Raw genomic sequence first — 24,834 nt, 5'->3', positions numbered from 1 at the left:
GATGAAAAGTGAGGAAAAGAAACGCATCAACGTCAACGTAAAAAGCGCCCCGTAAAGTCCGCCGCATTTTAGAGCCTGTAAACCTTTTGCTACTTAAATCTAATTTGCAGACACTGACACGTTTAACTAGCTAGTCTATATAGGGAATCGGATCGAAAGATTATGGAGATGAAGAGTTTGTGAGAGGGCAAATGCGGTGCCGGCGCCGCAGCGGGGGCGTGGTCGATGCAATCGATGAGGGACGGTTGGACGGACGGATGGAATGTGTTTTCGCTTTTTTTCGTTCTGTGTAATCAGTTCAAGGTCGTAAACCAAACTAAGTCAAGCAACTTAAACGATTTGGTGTTTCCAACGCAGTTGTGAACTAAAATTTAGTACATATTTTTTAAATAAAATCAAGAAAAGCCCAAAAAAAATCATGAGAACCATATAAAACACACAAAACTTATTATAATAGTTGGAAGACGAAACGCAAGCTACTAACATTTTTCTCAAGGTATAACACAAGCAAAACATGTAACAAAAAATATATACAAATATATATATATATATATAAATAAAAAAAACTCATATAATTTAATGTTAACTTTTAGACTTACCAGAAATCTAAATATACATAAATATATATATTTATATAACTGCTGCAGCAAAAGAAAAATGCAGAAAAGCAAAGAGGGGAACTAAAAACATTTAAAATCGTTTAAGAATTTTTTGAATTTTGTCGCAGGCGTCCAACTATTTGCCTAAGTTATTCTTGTTTTGTTAAAGCTTAAATACTTTTGATTCGTTGGGAACATATCATTTGTTTTTGTTGGTCGACGCCTGCTCTAGAGAATCAATTGCTAAATCAATTACTTTCTACAACTATTTCTAGTACATACACACACACACACCATTCACGTTTGCCAGCCACTAATTTTTAGCACTGTGACCAGGGTCTAGAGCAATTTTAGTACATTTTTTTGTAAAACGAAAATGTTAGTGTTCAAATCTTAGCTCAACGATCAGTGCTGGAAGTGATTCGTAGACACCAACAAAAAATAAAAAAAAAGCATCTAAACAATACAATACAAATCAGATGTACTAACTAAATGTATGTAATAGTAAATAAAAACAAACAATTCAAGTTCATGCTCATTTCTAAGTAAACCGAGGAAATCACAATACTGCAGTTTGTAAAGAACATAGAATGAAAAAGAAAAAAAACTTAATTATAATTTAATTTATATGTATACAACTACAAAATAATTATAATAATAATAATAATAAAAGCAACCACAAAGATTCAGCGTGTTTACCAGAAAACTTATAATTTGTTTTATTTCTGTTTGATTTCTAATTCAAAATAATAATATATTTTATCGGATCGATTGCCTTTTCTGTTTCTGGTAAATGCGATAACTCGTGAAAAACACCAATAACTCGTAGATAAAATATCTGAAAACAAAACACCACAGACACGAGGACATAAAGTTCATTTTGCTAATCAAGTCATGGCGATTGCTGCGACTGAATCCAATATCCATTGCCTTTGTGTTGAAACAACTGAGCATACAGCATTTAATAGAAAATGATGCGCACAAAGCTAAGCATTTGAAAGAAATTTGCATAACTTTAATCAATCACAAGCCAGTTGAAAGTACTTCCGCTCTCCAAATCCCAAGTCTCAGACATAATTCAGTGGTGCGTTTTATAGCGATTCAGATATAAAACATTTACGCAAATCAATTCACTCATGCAATACTTTAAATGAAAACAAAAATGGTATAAATAAAGAACAAGAGTTTACGATTTTAAGTCTCAAAATGTGCAGTGTGGTTTATTTTTTCTCCTCTCGAAGGAATAGCATACATATCGTAAAAATATTGGGACACCAATTAGCAGAGGATTCAGGAAAATAGTCGATCGGGGTCTCATCATTTCAGATGCCTGTAAAAACAGTTTTATTAAAATTCGTAAAAAAAAGTGGAAAACAAAGTCGATAAATTTTTTTCAAGAACTATAAAATAACAACTTTGCCAAATGGTTTGTTTTGAACTCAAAACGATTACTTAAGTAAAAATCAATTGTATATCATTTTGATATTTTTTTTCTAACTGCAAATTAAAACAGTTGAAACCATATTGATCGAATTTTTAACTTTAAAATTACAAGATTTTTTGTTTAATAAGTTCAGAAATGATTTATCGATTTTCACAAAATGTTGTTGAAACATACCATATGCTGGTGGAGAGTCCCCGTTGCCAATTTTTGGGTTTTGGAGCGGGGTTGGACTTTGAGCGGGCTTGAAGATCTTATAGTCATCGGTTGGCCATTTCTTGGTTGTCCCAGTTTCAAGTGAAGCTCCCGCTGTCAATCCCAGACCCAATCCCACGCCGGATCCTCCATCTGCATCCCCTCTGGCCCCCAGATCCAATTTGGGATACGAAGGTGCCACCTGGGTGCACATATAATCGCTCCTCGGACGATCACTAGTCGAGGTCTGGGCATGTTTGTGCCCTTCTTTTGGTGGCCATTGGCCAACATTGGTGGTTGTCCACCCGTGGGTAGCACATTTTCCTGGTTTCTGGTAAGACGACCATGCATCCGGACCGTATCCGGCAAAGTTGTGCACCGGCGTCGACTGCTGATGGTATTGAGGGTGGGTGGCGTGAAGGACGGGTTTTGCCGATGGTGCCACACGTGTCACATAGGAAGCCCAGCCGTTGATGAATGCCGATGGTGGCAAAATGGCCTGTGCCATATACGGATTGCAGTTGTAGCTCTCCATTATGTGCGACTGCGGTGGCAAATAACCGGTTCTCATCGAACCGCTTACGGGGAATCGCAGGCGCTTGCCGGGATCCTGCCTCTGGTGGGACTTCTTAACCTCCACCGTGTTCATCTTGATCGAATGCTTGCCCTGTTCTGGAATACAAAGCAAGGATTTTTGATTAATTTATATTTGGGGGATTTTTTACCTTATTTTCAAACTATTTATTATATTTTAGCCCCATTCGGGTGTGCTTACAAGATATTTTAAAGATAAGTTATTCCATATGATCTTGTTAAATTTTAAATGTATTTAAATTTATAATTTATAATACCCTTGCAGAGAGTATTATAATTTAAGTCAAAAGTTTACAAAGCAGTGGAGGGCAGCTTTAACATTAAACTTTTCCAAAAATTATCTTTCCATAGCAGTTAATATAGAGGCCGCAACAACTGGAAAAAAAATATATAGTAATGGTTTTGTATTTTAGAATTTCATTTAAATCGCACGTCTACATATGACTGCCATAGGAATTATCAAACAATTTAGGAAAAAGTCAACATAGCTTCACTGTTTTTTAACACATACGCATACAAATTTAAACAAAAAGTTGTTTTAAGGAATATTTTATTTTTGCAGTAGCTGCAAGGGTATATAAACTTCGGCCTGTCGAAGTTTGCTTTATTTCTTGTTTTTGTTTATTATCTTTCTAAACATTTTGTTTTTATTTTTATATTATAATATGTATAATAATATAATTTTTTCTTGTTAGGCAAAATTAAAAAAAACATTAAAAACTCACCCAAGGCCCGTTCAGCACTAAGTGTCTCCTCGAATTCGAGGAATCCAAATCCTCGTTTACGCCCTGTATCCTTGTCCATTAGTAATTTTACATGGGCGATTTCTCCAAACTGCGAAAAGTACTCGCAAAGGGTTTTCTCGTCGTGACAGTCCTTAAGACCGCCCAGAAAGATCTTGTTCGATTTGGCGCCGCCAAATCCGAGGCCACCACTTCTATGATTTATACCTCCACCTCCTCCCGGCTTGTATAACTCTTGACGTGGCAAAGCACGCTTAGTCTCCACAGCTCTTGATGAAATATATGTTTACAAAAACATTATTAATAATTAAAACCGTTCTTTTAGATATGCAGATATCGAAGCAGAAAGTTTATACAATCTTTGATCTTTAGGCTAACACTAATAATTTAAGTTAGATCAAATTACTTTTGTTATTTTTTATAATATACATTTAAGACCAAATATTATTTCAAATTAGGTTTTCATTATAACATCCCTGATTTAAATGAAATTAACTATGTAGTAATATACGTAATAGAGTACCTAAATCTATATATAGGTAGAGATAACTATATAAATAATTGTCAATCAAGCTCACTTGTTATCCACGGTGTGTGGCATGGCCCTCTGGACATTTTCAACCGATGTGGCCTCCACGAAGGTGACAAATCCAAAGCGCCTCGAGTTGTTGCTCACCGGATCTCGCATGACCACCGCATCGGCAACTTCTCCAAATTTTTGGAAGAAATCTCGCAAGGTGTCCACTGTTGTCTGGGTGGACAAGCCTCCAATGAAAATCTTGCGTAGGTGCTCGTCACCTTCAGCTCCACTAATGCCACTCGGCAAAGGGTTGTCCGCAGTGTCCACCGGATTGGATAAGTTGCTGCTCTGGATAACTTTGGACTGCTTGAAACATTTTGGTTTTTTAGATCTGGATTCAAAAAGCCCCATCAATATACTACCTCTCGCTGGCCGGAGGCCGTGTCAGTATTATCCACTTCCATGTTGTGAAACATAAAAAGCTTATTTCAACAGTCGGAGATACGGCACAGAAATGAAGTCGGCCAAATTTTAGATGACAGTAGCAGAGTAGAAGTTATTAAAACGTCAAAATGGACTGCAAAGTCACCAAATGCAACCTTGGCTAGATATGGAATATCGTCCTAAAAAAAATATTGTTGCCACTTAAAAACGAAAAAGGATGCAAATCGCTTTGACTTTGATTTCCCTAATCCGAATCCATTAGGCTTTTTTTTTTTAGATTCCTATGTGGAACTCTTCGCGTAACATAATAATTTAAAGCATATAAATTCTTGGTCATATACAGTTGTTAATACCAAGTAGCATACACAATTTTGATAATTAAATAAATAAACATTTTTAACTCTATGCATTAGCTTGAAACTAGCTTTTATCGCTAGAATTTTTACCGCAGGATCAACAAAATTTGTATATAAGCCCTAATTTTAAACGTCGAAAATACTGTCTGTATTGATGTGGGTATAAAATGTATACGGTTACATAGTTTCTCTGCCTACTAGTACAATATTTGATATAGCAACAAGAAACTGATAGAAATAGCATTTGGAACTATGTTTATACCAAAAAAAAAAAAAAAAAACTGTACAAATGAATCCACCTTGATTCGTAATATACATAAATAATTTTATTTAATCCTCCCAGCCAATAAAACAAGTTGGAGTTTTATTTAAGTTATTAGTTCTTTATTGAGAAATTCAGATATATAGGAGCTGTTAGTAAAATACCGACAAGATACCTACACTTACCTTACCAACCAAAGTCAGCCAGAAGAGCCACCAACCAAAGTCAAAAGTGAGTCCGAGCCTCCGCTCTGTCGGCTACAAATTGCAACTTATGTTTTGGGGAGCTCTCTTTTCTGGGTAACAAACCGTTGCGAAGCGCAGATTTCGATTTCGTATCCGGTTTGGGGGCATCCGTCCAAAGCCCGGCCAGTCTTGCAAAGAAATTAGGCAGTGCATTAGTACGCGGTTTGCCCGGGGGTTAATTGGGGATCTCTAATGACGGTAACTAGCCCTGTTCGCTACCCTGCCGATCGGATGGATCGGAACCCATCTGGGTTCTCTAGGTACGCCCCGGACTGTGCTGCTGCTCCTGCTCCTTTTCGCGAGGATACTGCTCCTGTGATCGTTTCGGGTGGGTAACATTGGTTAGGATTTTATTTTGTTGGTATCTCGTCGCTTTCGCTTCTGTCGTAACGAACTAATTACAGAATTTTTGTGATTTTTCGTGTTTTTTTTTCTGGTATAGCGTAGCATCTACTTCTTAGGGTCTAACAGAGTTGGTATGTTTCGTATATGTGGATTTTGCTTTCTAGGACACAGCGAGGCGTTCGCTATTCAGAACTTACGATTTTCTTATTTTTTTTTCTTTGTTGCAATAAATCATAATATTAAAGTTCTTAGATATACAAAAAAGTTTTTACAAAATATGGTTCTATTTGATTTCTTACAATTCGCTGGGTAGCTATAAAATAAAACCAATTGGAAATACATCTAGCTGTGGCATCCGGACATGAATAAAGTTCAAGGTACTCTACCTTTTAACACCCTGTAGCAACTGGATTTCTCAATGAGAATCCGTTCCGGTGATCAATTGGTTTCTATTGTAGTCAATTTTATAAAATAAAATAATAGTTTAATTTATATTTTGTTGGTTGGTTTTCTTTCTTCTTTTCTTTTCTTTTCGTTTCGTTTCTTTTAGTTTGTTTTTGTTTGTTAATATAGTTAAAACTAAGCGTTCAGGGTTCTTAACAACCTAAACATGAATTAATCAGCGAATTAATGGTTACAAAAGAGAGATAGCAAGAGTCAAACTGTGGACAACAAGTGGGCGTCGATTCGTTTCACTTTTGGCTGTTTGCGTAAAGCAGCATGCTTGTTGCTTTTGGCCAGTAGGTTTTGGATTGGCCTGCAGGTTTTTTTGGCTGGCCTGAAAACTGATTGCTTGCACTCGCACTCGGCCTGGTTTCTGGTTCTCGATCTGGATTTATGGGCCTGATCTTGTCTGCCTGGTCTGACACACACCTGCTACTGATTGCCTGCCTGTGCCTGAGATTGCGATTGTGCTTGTGCCTCTGCATCTCCCTCTGCCTGCCTAGACTGCCTGTTTGTCGTCTAGCTTGAACTGACTCTCTCTCTATGTGTGTTTACCTAGTTGCGAAAAGGGAGAAAATTTTGCATTAGCTTCGATTCGTTCCGATTTAGATTGATTGTTTGGCTTCCAACAACGACCAAATGATCCGAGCGTTTTAAAACATACGGGTGGAAAGGGACCTAGGTCCAATTCGTCTATATTTACCTTGTCTAGTAACGTCTATTGCCGCCGCCCATGTTTCCACCCTGGCCGCCGCCTCCGGAGTTGTAGTTGTTGCCGCCAAAGCCTTGTCCTCCACCCTGGTTGCCTGCAAAAAATAAATATATTAAAATAAAGGGTATATATTGCAAATTATGACAAAATATGATTGCACATTAGAACTCACGAGCATTAAGATTATAATTAGTAAAGTGGTGTAATAGCAGTAAATATATATAATTATAAATCACAAATAGAAGTTTATTACAAATATTATATTATTGTGTGACAAATGCATTAAATTATAAGTATTATACTTGTAGCGTTAGGAAGAACTTTTTAAACAAATTAAATTCATGAGTTCTATAATTCAATGTCTATATTCCAGTACCTTGAACAAGAGAAGATCGGGAAGGGTTAATCATAAAATTTCCTGAATTCTCAATTATTTCAATTGAGATTCTATTATGTGGTTACTTTAATATTAAATTGGTTTGGAACTTTTGAACAGATCAAACTATAAACCTCTACCAAAATAGCTACGGAAAGTCATCATATTGATCATCTAATCGAACTCACCCTTGTTGAAACCTCCGCCGCCACCTCCTCCACTTCCACCTTGACTGTATGGAGCCGGGCGGCTGTTGCCAAAGTTGTTGTTGCGCTGCGGACCGCCACCGTAGCTCTGTTGGTAGTCATTACCGAAGCCGCCGCCGTTGCCGCCCCAGCTGCCATTGCTGTTGCCGCCGCCGTAGCCGCCGCTTCCACCGCCACCACCATTCCAGCCGCTGTTGCCGCCGCCCTGGTTGTTCCATGGACCGCCGCCGCCGGCTCCACCCTGCTGGTTCCAACCGCCCGCGCCGCCACCACCGCCGCCTCCAAAGTTACCGCTGCTGTTGCCGAAGCCGCCACCACCACCGGCGCCGCCCCAATTGCCTCCTCCATTCTGCCGGTTCTGGCCACCCCAGCCACCGCCGCCGCCCTGGCCGCGATCGCCCTGACCACCACGTCCGCCAAGCCGAGGACCGCCTCGTCCGCCGCCCTGACCACCGCCTCCTCCTCCACCGCCACCACCACCTCCGCCGCCCTGGCGGTCCATGTCCTGCTTGGCAATCGCCTTCTTCACGTCCAGGCTCTTGTTCTTGATGGTGTGGTTCTTCTGGAGAATGATCTTGTCAACGGGATCGTAGTCATCAAACTCGATGAAGGCGAAGCCACGCTTCTTGCCCGTATCCTTGTCGGAAACGATGTTCACGCCAACGATCTGGCCAAAGTCCTTGAAGTAGTCGCGCAGGCACTCCTCATCGTGATCGTCGCGCAGACCGCCGACGAAGAGCTTCTTCACCGTGGCCCCTGCGTTCGGAGCATCGATCTCCTGACGCGGCACAGCCCTCTTGGGCTCAACGGTGCGTCCATCGATCTTGTGGGGCCGCGCATTCTGGGCGTTGTCGATCATATAGGACTGGGAGTACGTGATGAACCCAAAGCCGCGCGAGCGCTTCGTCTTGGGATCCTTCATCACCACCACGTCCACGATGTTGCCCCACTTCTCGAAGTGAGCCTTCAAGCCATCGTCCGTGGTGCGGTAGTCCAGACCGCCGATGAACAGCTTGCGCAGCTGCTCTGGCTCAGTGATCTGTGGGTGAATTTAAAAAAGTGTCCAACGTCAGTAAAATGCCGAAAACGAAAAACACAAATTTGCCTAGGTAAGAATGCATAAGTAATGCCTTTATTCAAAATTCCCTCTACGGGAATTCAGAATTCAGGAGTATTGCATTTTGTATAAATCAACCTTTAAAATAAATGATTTGGAACAATCTCAGAGCTCCAGGAAAGTTTGCTTAAAGCCACGTGCAAATAACCATTAAAAGACTTCATTTTCGTACAAAGATTATTTTATCCAGATTTGGTATCAAAAACTAAGATCTTGAAGCCCAGGTTAAAATTTTTTTACCAAATTGCAACCGATTAATGTATTTTTTGAGAGATAGGGTTTTTGTAACATATTTAAAAACAAGTTGATAATATCCAAAAAACATCGATTATTTGTTAGTCATACCAAATAGCAAAGAATTAAACTTTTTTAAAAACTTTCTAATTTGTTTAATACACAAATTTTCTGAGCGTTTTATGTTAGACGAATAATTCAAAATATTATAAATAAATTAAAAGTATGCAGAAAGAAGCTATGTTCATAGTATTTTAAGCAACAGATGGGTATGTGTATACATGTTTTTGTGTATGAAGGCCAAAATAGATTAGAAACATCAATAATGAATCATTATCAGATTAATATGGTTAGAAACGATCATCAAATGGAATTGTTTATGATAGTAATTGCGGTAACTAAAAAACGGGCGAGAAAAACGCCGCCCGCCATTTTACTTTTTTTTTTACTATTTGCACCGCCATGACAGATAGTTTGTGTGTGTATGTGTCTTCGTTCTCTCTTTTTCGGTGAGCAGCCGGTATCGTTTTTTTTTTTATTCAATTACATGTTTCCGAGACAAGGGCCATCAAACTTTTGCAGTGTCATTAACCCGATCAATCCACAAGCAAAGACTCAGACAATCCCAAATGTGTACACATCATAAGTAAAAAAAAAAGCCGCGTGTTATATTCTTGCAATTCTTTCGGCGTCGACATTTTGCACTTTCTCGTGCGTTTGCTAAAGAATTTCAACGAATAAATAACTCACCTCGTCACCGTCGTCGTAGTTTCCATTAGAGTCGTTAAGATCCGCCATTCTTGTATTGTCTGTGTGTAAAACTCGGGTATCTTCAAAATCGAGCACAAGTTTGCACTATTTTCCAGCAGACGCCCGAAAATCAAAGTAAAAGTGTACAGCACGGCACAAAGGAGTAGTGTGACCCGGTTTCGAATGTGGCGAAACACCAAGATATCGCGCTTCGAGTTATTGTTTCGCGGCATTTGGAAGTGGAACGATAGTTGGAAAAATATATTAACACGCTGAGAGGAAAACATTATGGGGACTCCTTCCTCCTTTATAACATTTCTAGAAAATATATACTGATCCATCAGTGATCATTTTGTTCTGCTGAATACGCCCAATGTTTTTCATAGCTTTTGCTTGAAGTTGAGGAAAATTGCTGGGAAAAAATAATGCTATTGGATTTGTTTAAAAGCAATGTACTGCGTAAGCTTATTTCGGTGCATATATCTGATTATTTTCATGCTGGTATTAGTGTTGCCTTATTTATTTGCTGAAATTTCAACCAGTTCAATTTTTAGGGAATAACTGACAAACAGATAACCGAATTTCAGACATTCACTCAATTAGGAAGTAACAAAATTAATTAAGTCGTTTTAATTAAATATGTTATTAATGTTTTAATAAACAAAACAAGAATACCCCCTTCATATTAAAACGCATTGCCCGCCAAAAACATCGATATTCCGAAAACTATCGTTCCGTTCCCCCTTCGGAATGATTGTCAAACATCGTTGCCAACTGTCACTTTCACTTCCGTTTGTCGAGTCGCTTGCGTTTTTTCGTGTCGAAAAGAAGCCAGAAAAGAGAGTGTGTGGAAAGCGAGTAAATTGTAAATTTACCATAAATATTCTTGAGTCAACGGTACGTGCTAGTGATAGCGATTAAATAGAAAGTAAAGCCGATTTAGTCCACGAGACGTATTGTATATTTTTGCGAATGTTCTGTACACCCGGTACAATGCGTGCGTGTGTGTGTATAGACGTCTGTATATGGTGGCCGCCATCTTGGCAAATTACACACACGCACGCTTGTGTATGTATATTTTCACTAAGAAAGGACAGTCGAGCAAAATAGAAGCTAAAAAATACATACGTGAAAATATAATATATTATTTTTTTGTAGCACCTACAAGAGATACGTAAAAAACCGCAATCATGGTAGGATCTCGAGTGTACGTGGGCGGTCTGCCGTACGGAGTGCGCGAGCGCGATTTGGAGCGCTTCTTTAAGGGTTACGGCCGCACTCGCGACATTCTCATCAAGAATGGCTACGGATTTGTGGTGAGTAAAAGAAAACGGAAAAAATATTATGAATATCCTTAGAGGTAAAGGTTGATCCCTTGAAAATTTAATTCAATTAACATTGCCATTCTGAAAGGTTAAAAAATACCTTACATCGATTTACATATATGCTAATATATTCAAAAACAACTTGTCCTTTCTTTTATGATTGCAAGTCAGTTTAGGTAATTTAAAACGATCGTTGCTATGGCAGTTATGAATGCAATAAAGAGTATTTATCCATTAAAGCTCATAATACTACGTTGTACTTAAATAGGTGCCATCAAACTGAATATCACGAAATTTATCTTAAATTACACTTACCGTTACAGATTAAGTTCGTCAGATTATTAAGCTTATAAAATGTCATATCTATTTATTGATTATCTGGATATTGCTGTTATATAGAGCTCTTGTTTGTCGAATTACAAACCTTATAAAACATCCCTCTTCAAATTCATCAACCAATAAACTCTTTGAATTTTCAGGAGTTTGAGGACTATCGCGATGCCGACGATGCCGTCTATGAACTGAATGGCAAAGAGCTGCTGGGCGAGCGGTAAGTTCATTTTATTAGAAAGCCCGCGAGATGGAGTGATTCATGGTTGTCTGTTCTATATTTGCAGCGTGGTTGTTGAACCCGCCAGGGGAACCGCTCGTGGCAGCAACCGCGACCGCTACGACGATCGCTATGGTGGTCGGCGGGGCGGGGGAGGCGGTCGCTACAACGACAAGTAAGTAGAGTCACAGAACTCAAGATAAGTAGCGGCGATTCCGTCCTTTTACTTTGTATTGCGTTAAAGTTTGCCCCAGAAATAGCATTGCTAAACTATTTTCATTTGGAAACCCCATTCACACAGTTGCGACCAGTTTTAAATGGTGTGTTACATCATTATGGCAAAAAAAAGTAACAGTATTTGTGTAAATATCACTTCAAAGGCTTTGTTTTCTGTCCTTAACTTTCTCTAAAATGTATTATATTCCTTATAACTTATTTTATTTACTCGAAGGTCTAGGGAGATACCATTTTAAAATAAAACTTTGCTTCGAGATTTCCCAAAAATTACAATTTCCAGATATTAATTAATAGACTTTGACGGAGAAATGAACAATGCCTTTTTATACTTGCCCAAATTCATTTTTAAATCCTTTACTAAGATCGATGTCAACCATTTAAATCGATGTCCTCTGTGTGGAAGGGACCCAAAAGACACTGACTTGCTGTTAGTCTTATTATTTCCATGACGCTCCGTTTTTCCTATGCATATTATAATTTTCCTATGTCTGCACGTTTCCTATCTGCATAGTATGTATAATGTTTGTTTTGTTGCGCATAATCCCGAATGTAATTATGCATTATTCGAATTTTCACCATTAATTTTTGTGATGGAGCAGCGGAAGCAGCAGCGCAGTGTCAATACTAATTAGCGAATCCGTTCAATTATTCACCAGAAACAAAAATTCCAGATCATCCTCCCGTTATGGGCCACCCTTGCGCACTGAGTACCGCCTGATTGTGGAGAATTTGTCCAGTCGCGTTAGCTGGCAGGTAAGTCAGCATGGTTGGATATATGGGGCCTTGGGCCTGATATTCACTGTAGCTTAGATTCGAGGAGTGTAGCATTAGAATTAATAACTGCTAACCGATTGAATTGGTAATCTATTACACCACCCACTAATCCCCTAATCCATATCCTTCAATCGAGGAATCCCCTCCCAGTTCGAAACCCCTTTTGATTTCAATTTACTCCCCCGGTGTGTCTTCCCATTTTGTGTTTAACTCCTCTACTGTGACTCCAGCAATCATTAATCTGTAATTTAGCCATAAGCTGTATAGTTGACCTAGACTTAAGTGAAACGAAAACATAAGATATATTGCTAAACCCTGGTACTGATCGGTGTAATCTACCCACCATTACTTTCTCTCGCACACACCAACCGAAACCGATAAAAAAGAGTTTGATGTGCTTTGACTGAGAGATTCCCTACTCGGCTTGGGCCAAAACTAAAACCAAACCGGGACCGAAACACCCGATAGAGAATTGAATCGAATCGAATCTAATTGAATCGCCGTGAGAAAGACAGAACTAGAGACCGGTTCACAGAGTGTTTCCAAAAACCGTGAAGTGGTGGAAGACAGAGAGACAGTCCCCAGAGCAGCCCTAGATTGCGTTCGATCTGCGATTTTACGATCTGCGGCCTACGAGCTCCACGATGCGCCTTCGCCGCCGCCTCATCCATCCGTCCATTCCGAATAACAAAGAACATGTCGATCAGAATCGAACCCAAAAAAAAAAAAAACACGAACCAAACTGAAACCAAAATCAGATACTACCCAGACGATGACGATGGACGATGATGAGCTGCCCGGGTCAAAAGGCCAGCCCACGTAAGCTGATTTAACGTAGAACGTAGGCTGGCCTCTTGCGTTAGGTATTTAACTCTCTGCTAAAACATTCACAATTTTAACTACCAACAATATTATATAAAGAATTGTCAAATTCCTTATAGCCATTGTGAGTGTGAGGGCGTGAATCGAATCAATCGAGTGTGGTTAGATGAGAAGCTTGCGTTCGCTAATTCTGAGATGATGTGATGGTCTTGGCGACGATAAGATGAGAGATGAGCATATGACGATGATCGATCGATGACACGATGACACGATGCTGGTCGCGCGTTCACTTACCAACTTCGGCTAGTTAACTCCGAACTTAGTCCTTCCCCCCATTCCCGGTACTTCTGGCATCCGGCTTCCGGCATCCGGCTACTGGCTTCTGGCTTACGGCTGCGGCTCAGGCTCCGACTGAGACTACCGACTAGACATCCTCCAACCCGTTGGAGCAGCGAGAGCAGCGTCCCGAAACGTATTTCTTATTTTTGCAGTTCGTTTGTGCGTGAGGCACCGAAGCCGCTGGTTGTTGTGTCCGCCGCTGCCCGGCAAACTGCTCCGAAACGCTCCACTCTCCGGCTCGCTGGTGCGGTGGTGTTCTGGCTAGCGATGTCTCCTCTGATCTGATCTGACCTCCTGACTGTATCCGGTGTGTGGCTCCCTCCGAAACTAAACGATTACCGCCAACCGCAACACTTGAATACTTTTTTGCCATTTATAATATGATTCTGTTGTACACGAAAAAAAAAACCAAGTACCAAACCAAACCAAACCATACCAAACCGAAATCAAAGTAACAAAACGTAACGAGGTCTGGCCATCCATCTGCTCATCCGCCTGCCTGCCTGGCTACGGTTTACTGGCTGCCCGCCTGGTTGAGTTAACGATGTTCGATCGGACTTTCGATGAGGTCATGAGGTGTCCTTGGTGTCATTGGCCCACAGTTACTAGGCAGACAATCTAAACTCTCGGTGTAGAAACGATGTGTGTGTCCTCCTCTCTCTGAAAGCGCATTAAGTAAGAATTCAATTACAACTAATTTGTTAACTTTAATTATTTTTCAAACCAAATCAACTCTATCAATTGCCAACCACTGTTAACTATGATTGTTTACGCTTAAGTTCTGTGTCGCGTGCAGCGTGGAGTGTTTGAATGTTTCGGCCGGAAGCAACTGTTCCGCTCCTTCCTCCCCGCACAATTGAACCCTTCGGCCAACAAGAGGTGGTTCTCGGTTTCCCGTTTCCCGTAGGCAGGCGCGACAACAGAGAGCACGGCATAGAAGAACACAGGGCACTGAGAAAGAGGGACTCTAAGGTCGGACTTGGTTAGGAACCATCTCGGCAGCGTGTGCGAGCCCAAAATGCCGAAAACATTCAAAATGCTCCACCTGCTGCACGGGCTGTCCTTTGAGTTGCAACCACTGCCACCGGATGCGAGATGTGCGAGATCCCTGCCAATGCATAATTTCACTAATTCTTGTCCTTTTCTTCCGACTTTGTGCGTTCCCTGCAGGATCTCAAGGATTACATGCGCCAAGCTGGCGAGGTCACCTATGCCGATGCCCACAAGCAGCGCCGCAATGAAGGGTAAGTCTCCCCTTTAACTCACATAAGATTTAATTTTTTTAACTAATTACTAAATAAATCTTTTTTCCCTTGCAGCGTGGTCGAGTTTGCTTCGTTGTCGGACATGAAGACGGCCATTGAGAAGCTGGATGACACCGAGCTGAATGGCAGGCGCGTCCATCTGGTTGAGGATCGGCGCGGAGGACGCAGCGGCGGCGGTGGCGGCGGCGGAGGTGGACGTGGACGTTCCCGTTCGTCAAGCTCTCGTTCGCGATCCCGCTCGCGCAGGCGCTCCCGTTCCCGTCGCTCGTCGCACTCGCGATCCAAGTCGCGCAGCCGCTCCAAGTCCCGCGGCGGACGCTCCAAGTCCAAGTCGCCCGTTAAGTCCCGTTCTCGCTCTCGCTCGCGTTCCAAGTAAGTGCAGTGTTAAATATTGTTTATAAGGATCGTACTTAATTTGTTGTAAATATTTTTGAACAAAATTTTAGTTTATATAGTGTTGTAATAATATAAAAGAATGTATACCAAACATATAAATCCTTAGTATTTAATAAATCTAGAACCATAGTTGACCTTGTTAAATAGAAAAAATATTTGAATTTAACGATTTTTTTTTGAATTGGTCCACAAAATTTGTAAAATAATATAAATAATTTTAAAAGGCCTACTCATTTGGAAAATGCTAGATGATTAATTACGATCTATTGAAACCAATTGCTTTCTGCTGACCTTATTAACTTATTTCTCCTCTTGTGCTGCAGCAAATCGCGTGACGTGTCCAAGTCCAAATCGAAGTCCCACTCCCGCACCCGCTCCCGTTCTCCCAAGCGTGAGCGTGACTCCCGTTCCCGCTCGCGTTCCGTGTCGAAGCGCGAGTCCCGCTCCCGATCACGTTCCAAGTCCAACCGCCGCGACTCCCGCTCACGGTAAGTTTGCTAGAGACCGACCCGCTGATCTCAGCTCTCTATAGACAGTTCACGATTGTTTCTTTCGTGCTTTCTTTGGTTTTGTTTGGATGCACCTGTTCGTAGCCCTCCAACTGTGGTCGCACAAAAGCCCGTAATATAGTTTGTTATAATGCTTTTCTATTGCAGCGATCGATCCGCATCGGCTGACAACAAATCGCGTTCGCGATCCCGCTCCCGTTCGGCCTCGCCCAAAAATGGAAACGCCTCGCCGGACCGCAATAACGAGAGCATGGACGATTAGATTAGTTAGCTGTCCCATTAATTTTAAAACACTTGATTTTAGACTTCTACTATAGCTATTCTACGAACATCAACACTCAGACACCTTTACTTACCCTGCGCCCTTTGAACCAAAACCAATGAAAATGAAATCGAAATCATACAAATCCACAATAGGGGCCTCGTCATTTTGTAATATTGAAAAACGATTTGTTTCAAGACTTGGACACTCCTGAAAAATGGCTTGGATTCAAGGAGTACATATTGCTGACGGAATTACTTCGACACGTACACCGAAACACCTTAAATTGTCTATACATACGATGAGTAATTTCAATAAATACGGATACATTTAAATTAAATATTTGTTTTGCGTTGATGATTTTACTGGTTTATTTATGAGTTGATATTGCTGAAATGGGTGACAATGCTGAAAATAAAAAGTAAAGGATGTCGGATTTAATCATATATAAATTTAGTTTATTGTTTTTTGTTTGTGGTAATTTCGGAATACAAGTATATTACAAAGTCTTATTTTCACTATTTTGCATTATTTGCCTGAATTAAAATTACAATTTCATTTGATTTATTATTAATCTTGAATTTAAAGAAATCCATTGGTAATTTTAACCACATTGTCTAAAATGTTATAGTTAAATATTTAAAATTTGGAAATTAATTAGCATTCTAAAAATCGTCAAGTTAAATGAAATACATAACTAAGTTTTATAAACTGACAAAGTTTCGGTTTTAACAATATATCGTTTTTCAAAGTAATTACTTTTATTAATTAGGTATACTATTATATACAAAGCACATAAGGACAAAAAAGATTTTTTGTTTTGAAGCGTTTGACGTCTCGAATGAGCAATAATCGGCGTTGAAAAATGCATCGACTAACTAGAACAGATCATCGAAAATTCTATTTTAAATGCGAATGCCATAAAACAATATCTATGGAATGCTTATACTAAGTGTGGGGAATTCGGTTCGACATTATCTACAACTGTAACTAAATGCATTCTTTGCATAAATGCGATAGGAGAAGGTCTTGGGATCTAAGACGGTATGTCTGTCTATATAACACGCGAACGGTCCAAATATTTAAGTAATAATATTTGTTTGCTGTCCGCAAGCGTGTGTTATTTGGCACATCGTGGAGTCACTTGAGCACTGGCGTTGACTGAAATGTTTGGGCTTCTAGCTAAGTATTTGACACTTGGGTAGATCGAGGATGTGGCCTTAGTTGTGGCTACTAACTACATGCGCACCGTTATCGTAAACTAATACCAAGTTTGTCTTCAAACAGTACGTAATCATAATAAGTCTGAATAAAATTGATTTTTCAAACGTTATCTAACATTTATCGGCTATAGAATATTTACAGCATTAATTTGACACTTCATTGCGATATTTTGGCTCTTGAATGGTATTCTACGTTTATATGCACAAATAGTTGCCATTTAAATAGATAATAAATTATTTTGTTTGACTTAAAAAAATTAAATAATAATTTTATTTTGGAAATAGTCCTTTCCTTGAAACAGTATTCAAAACCCTTCACTTTAAATTTGCATGGATTTAAACTATAACAGAATTTCGAAACCCATTTGAAGATTTGAATAATGGGATCAGAATTTACGATTTAATTTAATTTAAATAAATATTTTTTTTAAATGTCTGGCGTATAAACGTAGTAATACTATGGTTGATTTTGGCTCGAGTTCATCGGATTCTGTATATTTACGGCTTCTGATGACTGGATGTTAGTGTTAAAATAGAAAGACTACAAGTGAGTGTTGCCGTTCCATAATCTTGCGCATCGCTTCTAGGTTCTATCGCTCGGAAATGGCAGTGGTTTACATTCAATTGTATAGTGCTCTAGTTGTAAGTGGTGTATATGTAAACGTATAGGATTAGTCGCTACCATGCCCACTACGTGTTGTATAGATCTATGCACTAGTTCACATTGTAAATAATATAAATGGCACATTATCCAAACGCCCACCTCAATCGTGTCCTACGTGTCAGTTAGCGAATCTATATAAGTATTTAAGTACTATTTAGAGCCTTGTTATCACTTTCGATTTGTAAGTCGTTTTTGGCGAGGGCGGTTCTGCCACTTCGTTGTGCCTGCAACCCGCTAAGCCTCCACCAATATTTAATATAGCCTCCCTCCCCCAGTTCCTAGATGCGAATGGAGAGCTGTGAGACATTGCGCTTCAGCAACGTATGCGGCCGCAGCTCGATGCTCGCCGTATCCGCCATGTCCACCATGTCCACGCCCATATAGCTGCTGTCCATGGTCCCGCGATCGGCCAAAGTGTGCAGACTCTGGGTGTCGTAGTCGTAGTTCAAATCCTGCATGGGCACCACCTCCGGCAGCAGGTGTCGGATGTGAGTGGGCGATCTCCTCAATTTGTATTGATTTCTGTGGGTGAAGACATCAATATATATCCGGTTAGCAGTCGAATCAGTTTGAAAAATCGGTTCACTAGGCATGCATGATGGGTGTGTTATAGCCTGATTTCACTAAAACATGTCTTTAGTTTTTGTTCAATTTTGTTCAATCAAATATAGATGGATAATGGATCAATGGCAAATTGTCTTATCCAGTTATATAATTCATTAAAATCAGGCTACCAATCAAATCGGATGAAATGGAAAGCTTACTCTGCATCGTTGTTCTTTCCCAAGCTTTTACTTCTGCAGAGGTGCAACACATTAAGCAAAATGAAAACAAAAATGAGTACACACAAAATACAATATCTAATTAAAGAGGCACAGGGCTAAGGCAATATTCACTAGTCAAGATTGAAGGGGACTTTTAAAGAAGAGCATGATTTTCAATAATGTTCGGAGTTTTAAATTACTCGGACGATTAATTATTAAAATTCTCCTTGTTTAAGCTTTATAAATTTATTCATTCAAAACAACAAAATCTTTAAGCTAAAAATATAAGACAAAATAGAAATATGTCTTAATTTATTTAGTTTGTTATAATCAGCTATACATTTTAGTTATTTGATTTTTAAAGAACTTGATTGAAAACCTTAAAAAAAAGTAAAAATCTCCTCTGTTTTATAAAGTCTTTAATTAAATTAAATTACCTACACATTATTTATGACCTTTTCAAGCCCCAACACATAATTAAATTCTTGTTTACACAACTAATTTAAAAGTTGGCAAAGCCAAACACTTGCGACTGTTAGTGTGAGGAGGTATTTGGCCAACTGTCTGGACAAAGAAAAGGAAATATTAAAGGTCAATCCCGACAGTGAAAGGACAAAGAGGGCTTTCGAAAGCCCTCAGACACCGGCGAATCCTATCTGAATGCACATTAGCCACTCTCTAGATAAGAGAACCGGAAAATCGTGCCAAGCCAATTAGCCTATCCCCTGAGCCTCTTTTTAATCGTGCGATTACGTACTTTTTGTGTCGGTTTCCGTTGAGACACATGCAGTGGCACGAGCACATGGACGAGTTGGTGCTTCCGTTCAGAGATTGGCCATCGTGTCCCTCGTAGCCGCTGAGAATGGATCCATTGGATGTTATCACATCGCCCTCCAGCTTCACAGCCACTTGCAGCGCCTGCAAGGGGTGTACAATGGGTGTTAGATGTAGATCATATCACGGACTTCTTGGGGGGTGTTCGAATGCCGAGTGGGTGGCGGTGGAGTATAGCGTTGAAGACTGAGGAACGGTATTCGTGTGGTTCTGGCGAGAGTGGGTTGGTGGTGCTGCTTGGTTCAGTGTGGTACAGAAAGTCAGGTGGTGAAGTGGTTTTGTGGTGGGAGTTGGTCAAAATAGTATTGAAATCTGAAAAACCGCAATCACCTCGTTGGTCCATAAACTGGACTTGGACATAAACTAAGCTCGCGTTTTGCATTTGATTGATTTCGTTTCGTTATCGATTCGTTATCGTTAAGTCAAAAGCAACCGAAAATATGCGAAAAAAGAAAACATTTATTCGATTTTTATTGGGTAGCTCTCGCAATTGGGCCTGCATTGAATAGATTGTATAAATTAATTGGTTCAAAACATTGGTATAATAGTAATAATTGAAAAGGAAACCGAAGGTGCAAGATCAAGAGTTAGCCAAGTGTGCAGCAAAGTGGCAGGCAAATATGGAATATAAAAACTATAGTTCATTTAACAAGTTTGGTCAAAAGGTACGAGAGTATAAGACAGATGGAAGTTATTCGAGTGGAATATAAGCAAAAATTGTACATATTATGGTATCAAAGGTACAGTGAAGCGTTGGTACATTGTAAAAACGGTAGAGAAAAGCGGCTGACTACGAAAAAGGGAAAGCGCCTCGAACGGGCCGAATGAATGTACGATAGTAATAAGATCCAAAAAACAGTCCTCAAGTCTACGGTAATAAATGGCATGAGTTGCTCCAATTACTCCCGGATCTCCGACAGGATCTCCTCTTGGATCTCCGGGCTCTGATCTCACCTGCATGGCCTGGGCCTCGTCGCGTCGCTCATCCTCGGTATTCATTGTAACAAACCTAAGTACTAACAAATTCAGCGAGGCGGCCACGATGGCCAGACCGAATAGTATAAATATCAGTGCGAACATCACGTATTCGGGCTTCCGGTTCAGTGCGTTGTCCCGCTGCAGGGCTACCATGTCGCCAAAGCCTGTCAAAATGCGAATATTAATGCTATCTATATCTGCCCCAATATCGGATGAAAGCGGATCAGCCCTTACCTATTGTGGTTAAAGTAATAAAACAGTAATATACTGAATCGAAGTAGCTCCAGCCCTCAAATTTCGAAAAGGCCGCAGCACCGCCGGCTATCGTCAGCGAACTGAGTGTGGTCACAACACATATAAGGTCCACTTCCGAGGCGACGGTCCTTTTGCAGCGCAGCGAGGAGCGGACCGCCTTGATAACATAGCTGTGGGAATAAATCATTGAAAATAATATCAAGGAGTAATAAGTATAAGTTAATTGAATTTATATAAATTGCTTTGAACTAATAAACAAATTTTGTAAAGGCTAGCGTTTCATGATACATCGCAATATATATATACAAACAATAAATATTTGTTTCAAAGTTTTAAAGAAATCATCACAATAAATTTGAATATATTCCAGTAATGCGTTTTAGTTCATAAGATTAACAAGAAGTTATTGTATTATAAAAATCTATATAAAAAATTTACAAATCAAAAAAATAATATAGAAAAGTCCATAAAATTTAAAATTGTTATCTTTTCCTAAAAGGAATCAAAACTGTTATTCTAGACGTGCGGTAGGCCATACACTCAGAAAACTAAACTAATATATTTAAAAGGACTTTGAAACCCACCTGCTCAGTCTATTCACTCTTTCTCCGATGCTCTGGAACATAACGAGGCCCAGGGGAATCCCCACGATGGCGTAGCACATTGTGAAGAGCTTTCCACCCACCGTGCTGGGCGTTGAATGTCCGTAGCCTAAAATGGTGGGTCATCATGAGTGGTTTAAATAACACCGTTTACTTTGGGTTAGATAACCCACCTATTGTGGTTAGCACCGTGGTTGCATAATAAAATGCACCGGTGAATTTCCACTGCTGGCCGGCCTTGTGCGATTCCGATTTGAGCACCACAGTCTCCATTACTTTGAAGTCCTCCAGCGAGATGTTGTATTTGCGTATTATCATGTCCTCGGCATCTGCAATTAGTAGCATAAAAGCCCACAGTGCTTATGACGTAGTTCACACACGATTGTCGATGACAAGTAATGGTCGTCATTTTCTTAAATGCAATAATGCACTCCAAAAAAAATGTAGAAAAAAAAGCAAAACTCATAAAGGTTTCCTTCTTAATAAACTTAAAATATTTACATTACAAGCTCTAAGCGCAATGAAAGATTTTAAAAATATTAAACGACGTTTTTAATATACTTATTTTCATTAAAATTTTTGTATTTACCAATATACTATTATATTATACTATTTACTATAATATTCTTTGAAATCCCAAGCCACATTATTGCGTAAGAATTTCCATTATTCGTCAAGAGTAACAAAAAAAATTTTTAAAAAGTCTTATTTGAGCTAATTGGATTTAATTTTTTCTAGTGTACCTACAAGGATATAATTGTGTTTTGCACTCACCTTGCAGCGCCTCCCAACGACGCTTTTCCGTTTCCGATTCGAGGGCGTCAAAGACGGCGGCGCCGACAAGCAAGTAGGTAAATGTACACACGATCAAGGATATCGTGCGCACATTTTGTTTCTTCATTCTTCATTTAGGCGAGTATTGGGTGGTGGATCGTTGGTTCACTGGCGTCGCCTCCTTTTGCGGTACAGTTTGCAGGGCTTTTCCTGGCTGCTCACCTGGCTAACCGGGCTGCACCTGCCGTCGTCCATATGGGTTTCTCGGCTTCGTCCTGCTCGTCCTTTCTGGGGTCTGCGGGTCGCTCTCAAAGGACAAAGTTCCCAAATTGGGTTAAGACCTGGCGATGACAGCGATGGCGACGACTTCGACTTCGACTCTCACTCTCGGTTTGCTTTAGTTTTGTAGTCTCTCTCTGCTTTTTGGCAAACTCACTTAGCACTTTGATTGCATTAAAAATAATATCACTCGAGGTGTGTGTGTCTGTGTGTGTGTGTGTAAGTGGGCGGGGGTTTGGGTTTGGTTTGCGTTTTAGTCGGTTAGCTTTTGGCGAGGGCGAGTAGGTGGTGGCGTTTATTTCTGTCACAGGCCGTGGGCCTTTGTCCTCGTCGCGTTCGTTGCGCCGTCCATGTCCTTGCGTTATTTATGCTGCCAGTGCCTGTGAACGTTAACTCGAATGCGAATGTGCATGTGCCTGTGCGGGCCATGCTGCAATCCTTCATCGGGCGGCGCTGCTCTCAAGGATTAATATTGTGCCAGTGCCACTGCTGCTGCGGGTGACGGGCGCCATCGCGCTGTAGTTTCTGCCGCCGTGTCCTTCCTGCATGGAATGACTTGAATTAGGTTTTATGGCTGGGCTAAAAATAACGCCTGCAACTAATCTGTCATCATCACTACCAGGCCCCACTACGCTCCACTCTTCCATGGAAATATGCAAACAATTCTTAATTAATAGCACTCATTGAAAATATAAACATTTTCCAAACACTTAAAAAGAAAACTCTTAAATTAACATGGATTTTTAATTATTAATTTTATGAGTACAAGTAAGTTTATTTGTGTGAAATAAAAATTTGAGATGGGTATATCTTACTATTAAAAAATCTTGAATGTGGAATTGAAATTTTTAGGCTACAGAAAATCGAATTTAAAGTTGCAAATTAAAATAAATCATAAATTTGAATAATATTAATAATATTATGGTATCTGTGATGGCAAACTGTCCTTAGTTTGATGTTTATGTTTATAATTAGGTACCAAAAACCATTTCAAGGTACATCAGTTTTAAGAAGTAGCTTGAAGGAAGTGTTAAAGCTTTTCTAGTTCTAAATATCCTTACTAAATATATATCCCGACTAAAGGATTCAAAATTGACTGTAAAAAACCAATAAAAGTGATTTTACACACATTTCTCGGTGGCTAATTGAATTTTTGTGCTATTATCCTCGCCGCCGCTGTGTGTACACTTCATCTCACCTTATTCACACACTCGCACACCACACAAACATGCAAATAAAAAATTCATTTGCATGTGTCCTTCGCCAATGAGCGTAAGGATTTGTGGACACACTGGCGAAACTGGCATTTTGGCAACGTGTGAAGCTGCAAAATCTCAGCTGTAATTGTTGAATAATTCAGTTATCACGCGGGATAATGAGACGCCGAAAAATGAAAGCTCCCCTTGAGTGTTTTTGGCCATCTAATGGCAATTTATTGATGAACAATGCAGTGTCCTGAATTATTCAAGTGTGTGAGTGTCTGTATCTCAGTGTGTGTCTGTGGGAGAGGTTCAAAGCGCGTTGAAGTGTACGCACACACACACAAAAAGCGGAGCAGACACAGGCTTTTTTTTTTTAATTTGTTGGTCCTTCGGTGCGGATTGTGGGGGATGGTTTTCCGCTCCCCTCACACACACACACACACACACACACATACTCGGACGAGAAGGATGCCCGCCCTTAGTTAACTTTTTTGTTAGTTTCCTTGCCCGTGCTTCTTGTTTGTTGTGCTATTTCGCGCAGCTTTCCCTTGCCCTTTGCTCATCCTCTCCAGATTCCTCCACAATTCCCATGCACTGGCAATGACAGTGACACTATCAAGAGAATCCTCCCCAGCCCCCACTCCCGTATCCTTCGCGAGAAAAAAAAGGACGATGGAGAGGAAGATGCCTCACATTTGAATTGTTCCATTATGTAAAGCCCGCACACATACACATCGTTTCCGCTGAACAGGACGAAACTGGATGGGTCGTAATTTTCAGTCGCCGCACTTCAGATCCTTTGATTCGTCAACTATAATTGCACAAAACTCAGCAGCACCCCACAATTTTTTCACTACCGTAATTTGGCTCCGTTTGATGCCCACTTTTGTCGCCACTCGGATTCGCATCCGTAATGCTCTCGACGCGACTCGCAGCGACGGAATTCAAGGAAGCTTTGCTCCGGCGCACAAAACACTCGGCTGCTGGCAGGGTTGTGAAGGATATTATAGGTAAAAACCGTGAGTCGTTTTTCACCAGAAGCCAATCGACACGTTTTTTAATGATTTCAAATGTAACCTTTTTTGTTCTAATTGCGAACGGATGCTGCGGGGCGGGCGAAAAAAATTTTAAAACTGTAACGTTGCATGTTGCTTAAATAGATTTTCGGGCGAAAGCTCATCCTGCCAAATTCTCTCT

At 40.2% G+C, this 24,834-nt stretch overlaps 4 protein-coding genes across 12 annotated transcripts; 1 reads left to right on the top strand and 3 right to left on the bottom strand.

Annotated features, from left to right (window-relative positions):
- Positions 1–1,784: 1,784 nt before the first annotated feature.
- On the bottom strand, positions 1,785–4,698 carry LOC108139338 (ribonucleoprotein RB97D). Of its 2 annotated transcripts, none has more exons than XM_017262057.2 (5): positions 4,515–4,698; positions 4,151–4,458; positions 3,555–3,841; positions 2,218–2,907; positions 1,785–1,929 (listed from the first exon to the last, which is right to left on the bottom strand). In XM_017262057.2, the coding sequence occupies exons 1-5, from the start codon at positions 4,566–4,568 to the stop codon at positions 1,922–1,924; spliced, it is 1,347 nt and encodes a 448-aa protein (XP_017117546.1). In that variant the 5' UTR covers positions 4,569–4,698; the 3' UTR covers positions 1,785–1,921. The 2 variants fall into 2 exon arrangements, with proteins under 2 accessions (XP_017117546.1, XP_017117547.1); XM_017262058.2 differs by having other exon boundaries at positions 4,151–4,455; positions 4,515–4,695.
- Positions 4,699–5,721: 1,023 nt separating this feature from the next.
- LOC108139330 (heterogeneous nuclear ribonucleoprotein 87F) lies at positions 5,722–9,757 on the bottom strand. The gene is made up of 4 exons (XM_017262041.2): positions 9,584–9,757; positions 7,465–8,521; positions 6,892–6,994; positions 5,722–6,743 (listed from the first exon to the last, which is right to left on the bottom strand). Exons 1-3 carry the CDS (start codon positions 9,629–9,631, stop codon positions 6,897–6,899), a joined length of 1,203 nt encoding a protein of 400 aa, XP_017117530.1. The 5' UTR covers positions 9,632–9,757; the 3' UTR covers positions 5,722–6,743; positions 6,892–6,896.
- A 589-nt stretch (positions 9,758–10,346) lies between these two features.
- On the top strand, positions 10,347–16,402 carry LOC108139257 (serine-arginine protein 55). 5 transcript variants are annotated; one of them, XM_017261937.2, is made up of 9 exons: positions 10,347–10,480; positions 10,742–10,899; positions 11,388–11,458; positions 11,526–11,633; positions 12,367–12,448; positions 14,801–14,874; positions 14,950–15,267; positions 15,615–15,779; positions 15,948–16,402. In XM_017261937.2, exons 2-9 carry the CDS (start codon positions 10,774–10,776, stop codon positions 16,060–16,062), a joined length of 1,059 nt encoding a protein of 352 aa, XP_017117426.1. In that variant the 5' UTR covers positions 10,347–10,480; positions 10,742–10,773; the 3' UTR covers positions 16,063–16,402. The 5 variants fall into 5 exon arrangements, with proteins under 5 accessions (XP_017117426.1, XP_017117425.1, XP_017117429.1 ...); XM_017261936.2 differs by having other exon boundaries at positions 12,352–12,448; XM_017261940.2 differs by lacking the exons at positions 14,801–14,874; positions 14,950–15,267; positions 15,615–15,779; positions 15,948–16,402 and adding an exon at positions 12,856–13,223.
- A 101-nt stretch (positions 16,403–16,503) lies between these two features.
- Positions 16,504–24,812, bottom strand: LOC108139255 (two pore potassium channel protein sup-9). 4 transcript variants are annotated; one of them, XM_017261932.1, is made up of 9 exons: positions 24,331–24,812; positions 22,157–22,977; positions 21,556–21,711; positions 21,365–21,491; positions 20,760–20,950; positions 20,502–20,689; positions 19,471–19,631; positions 18,714–18,746; positions 16,504–18,471 (listed from the first exon to the last, which is right to left on the bottom strand). In XM_017261932.1, the coding sequence occupies exons 2-9, from the start codon at positions 22,281–22,283 to the stop codon at positions 18,228–18,230; spliced, it is 1,227 nt and encodes a 408-aa protein (XP_017117421.1). In that variant the 5' UTR covers positions 22,284–22,977; positions 24,331–24,812; the 3' UTR covers positions 16,504–18,227. The 4 variants fall into 4 exon arrangements, with proteins under 4 accessions (XP_017117421.1, XP_017117422.1, XP_017117423.1 ...); XM_017261933.1 differs by having other exon boundaries at positions 24,369–24,812; XM_017261934.1 differs by having other exon boundaries at positions 24,495–24,812.
- Positions 24,813–24,834: the final 22 nt, after the last annotated feature.

The sequence above is a fragment of the Drosophila elegans genome, unplaced genomic scaffold (assembly GCF_018152505.1).
Source record: "Drosophila elegans isolate 14027-0461.03 unplaced genomic scaffold, ASM1815250v1 contig_476, whole genome shotgun sequence".
Taxonomy (NCBI): domain Eukaryota; kingdom Metazoa; phylum Arthropoda; class Insecta; order Diptera; family Drosophilidae; genus Drosophila; species Drosophila elegans.
Note: the sequence above shows the minus strand (reverse complement) of the source record. Positions and strands in the feature narration are given on the sequence as shown.

Bases quoted from the DNA above. Each gene is read 5' to 3' on its own strand.
- LOC108139338 (XM_017262057.2), bottom strand. From the start codon at position 4,568: ATGTTTCACAACATGGAAGTGGATAATACTGACACGGCCTCCGGCCAG. The intron at 3,842-4,150 runs GTGAGCTTGATT...TATTTCATCAAG, and splicing joins CCACACACCGTGGATAACAA to AGCTGTGGAGACTAAGCGTG. The intron at 2,908-3,554 runs GTGAGTTTTTAA...TTTGTATTCCAG, and splicing joins TAGTGCTGAACGGGCCTTGG to AACAGGGCAAGCATTCGATC.
- LOC108139330 (XM_017262041.2), bottom strand. From the start codon at position 9,631: ATGGCGGATCTTAACGACTCTAATGGAAACTACGACGACGGTGACGAG. The intron at 8,522-9,583 runs GTGAGTTATTTA...ATTCACCCACAG, and splicing joins ACTACGACGACGGTGACGAG to ATCACTGAGCCAGAGCAGCT. The intron at 6,995-7,464 runs GTGAGTTCGATT...TATTTTTTGCAG, and splicing joins CGGCGGAGGTTTCAACAAGG to GCAACCAGGGTGGAGGACAA.
- LOC108139257 (XM_017261936.2), top strand. From the start codon at position 10,774: ATGGTAGGATCTCGAGTGTACGTGGGCGGTCTGCCGTACGGAGTGCGC. The intron at 10,900-11,387 runs GTGAGTAAAAGA...TTGAATTTTCAG, and splicing joins AGAATGGCTACGGATTTGTG to GAGTTTGAGGACTATCGCGA. The intron at 11,634-12,351 runs GTAAGTAGAGTC...ATTATTCACCAG, and splicing joins GGCGGTCGCTACAACGACAA to AAACAAAAATTCCAGATCAT.
- LOC108139255 (XM_017261932.1), bottom strand. From the start codon at position 22,283: ATGAAGAAACAAAATGTGCGCACGATATCCTTGATCGTGTGTACATTT. The intron at 21,712-22,156 runs GTGAGTGCAAAA...TACTAATTGCAG, and splicing joins TCGTTGGGAGGCGCTGCAAG to ATGCCGAGGACATGATAATA. The intron at 18,472-18,713 runs GTAAGCTTTCCA...CTTCACCCACAG, and splicing joins GGAAAGAACAACGATGCAGA to AAATCAATACAAATTGAGGA.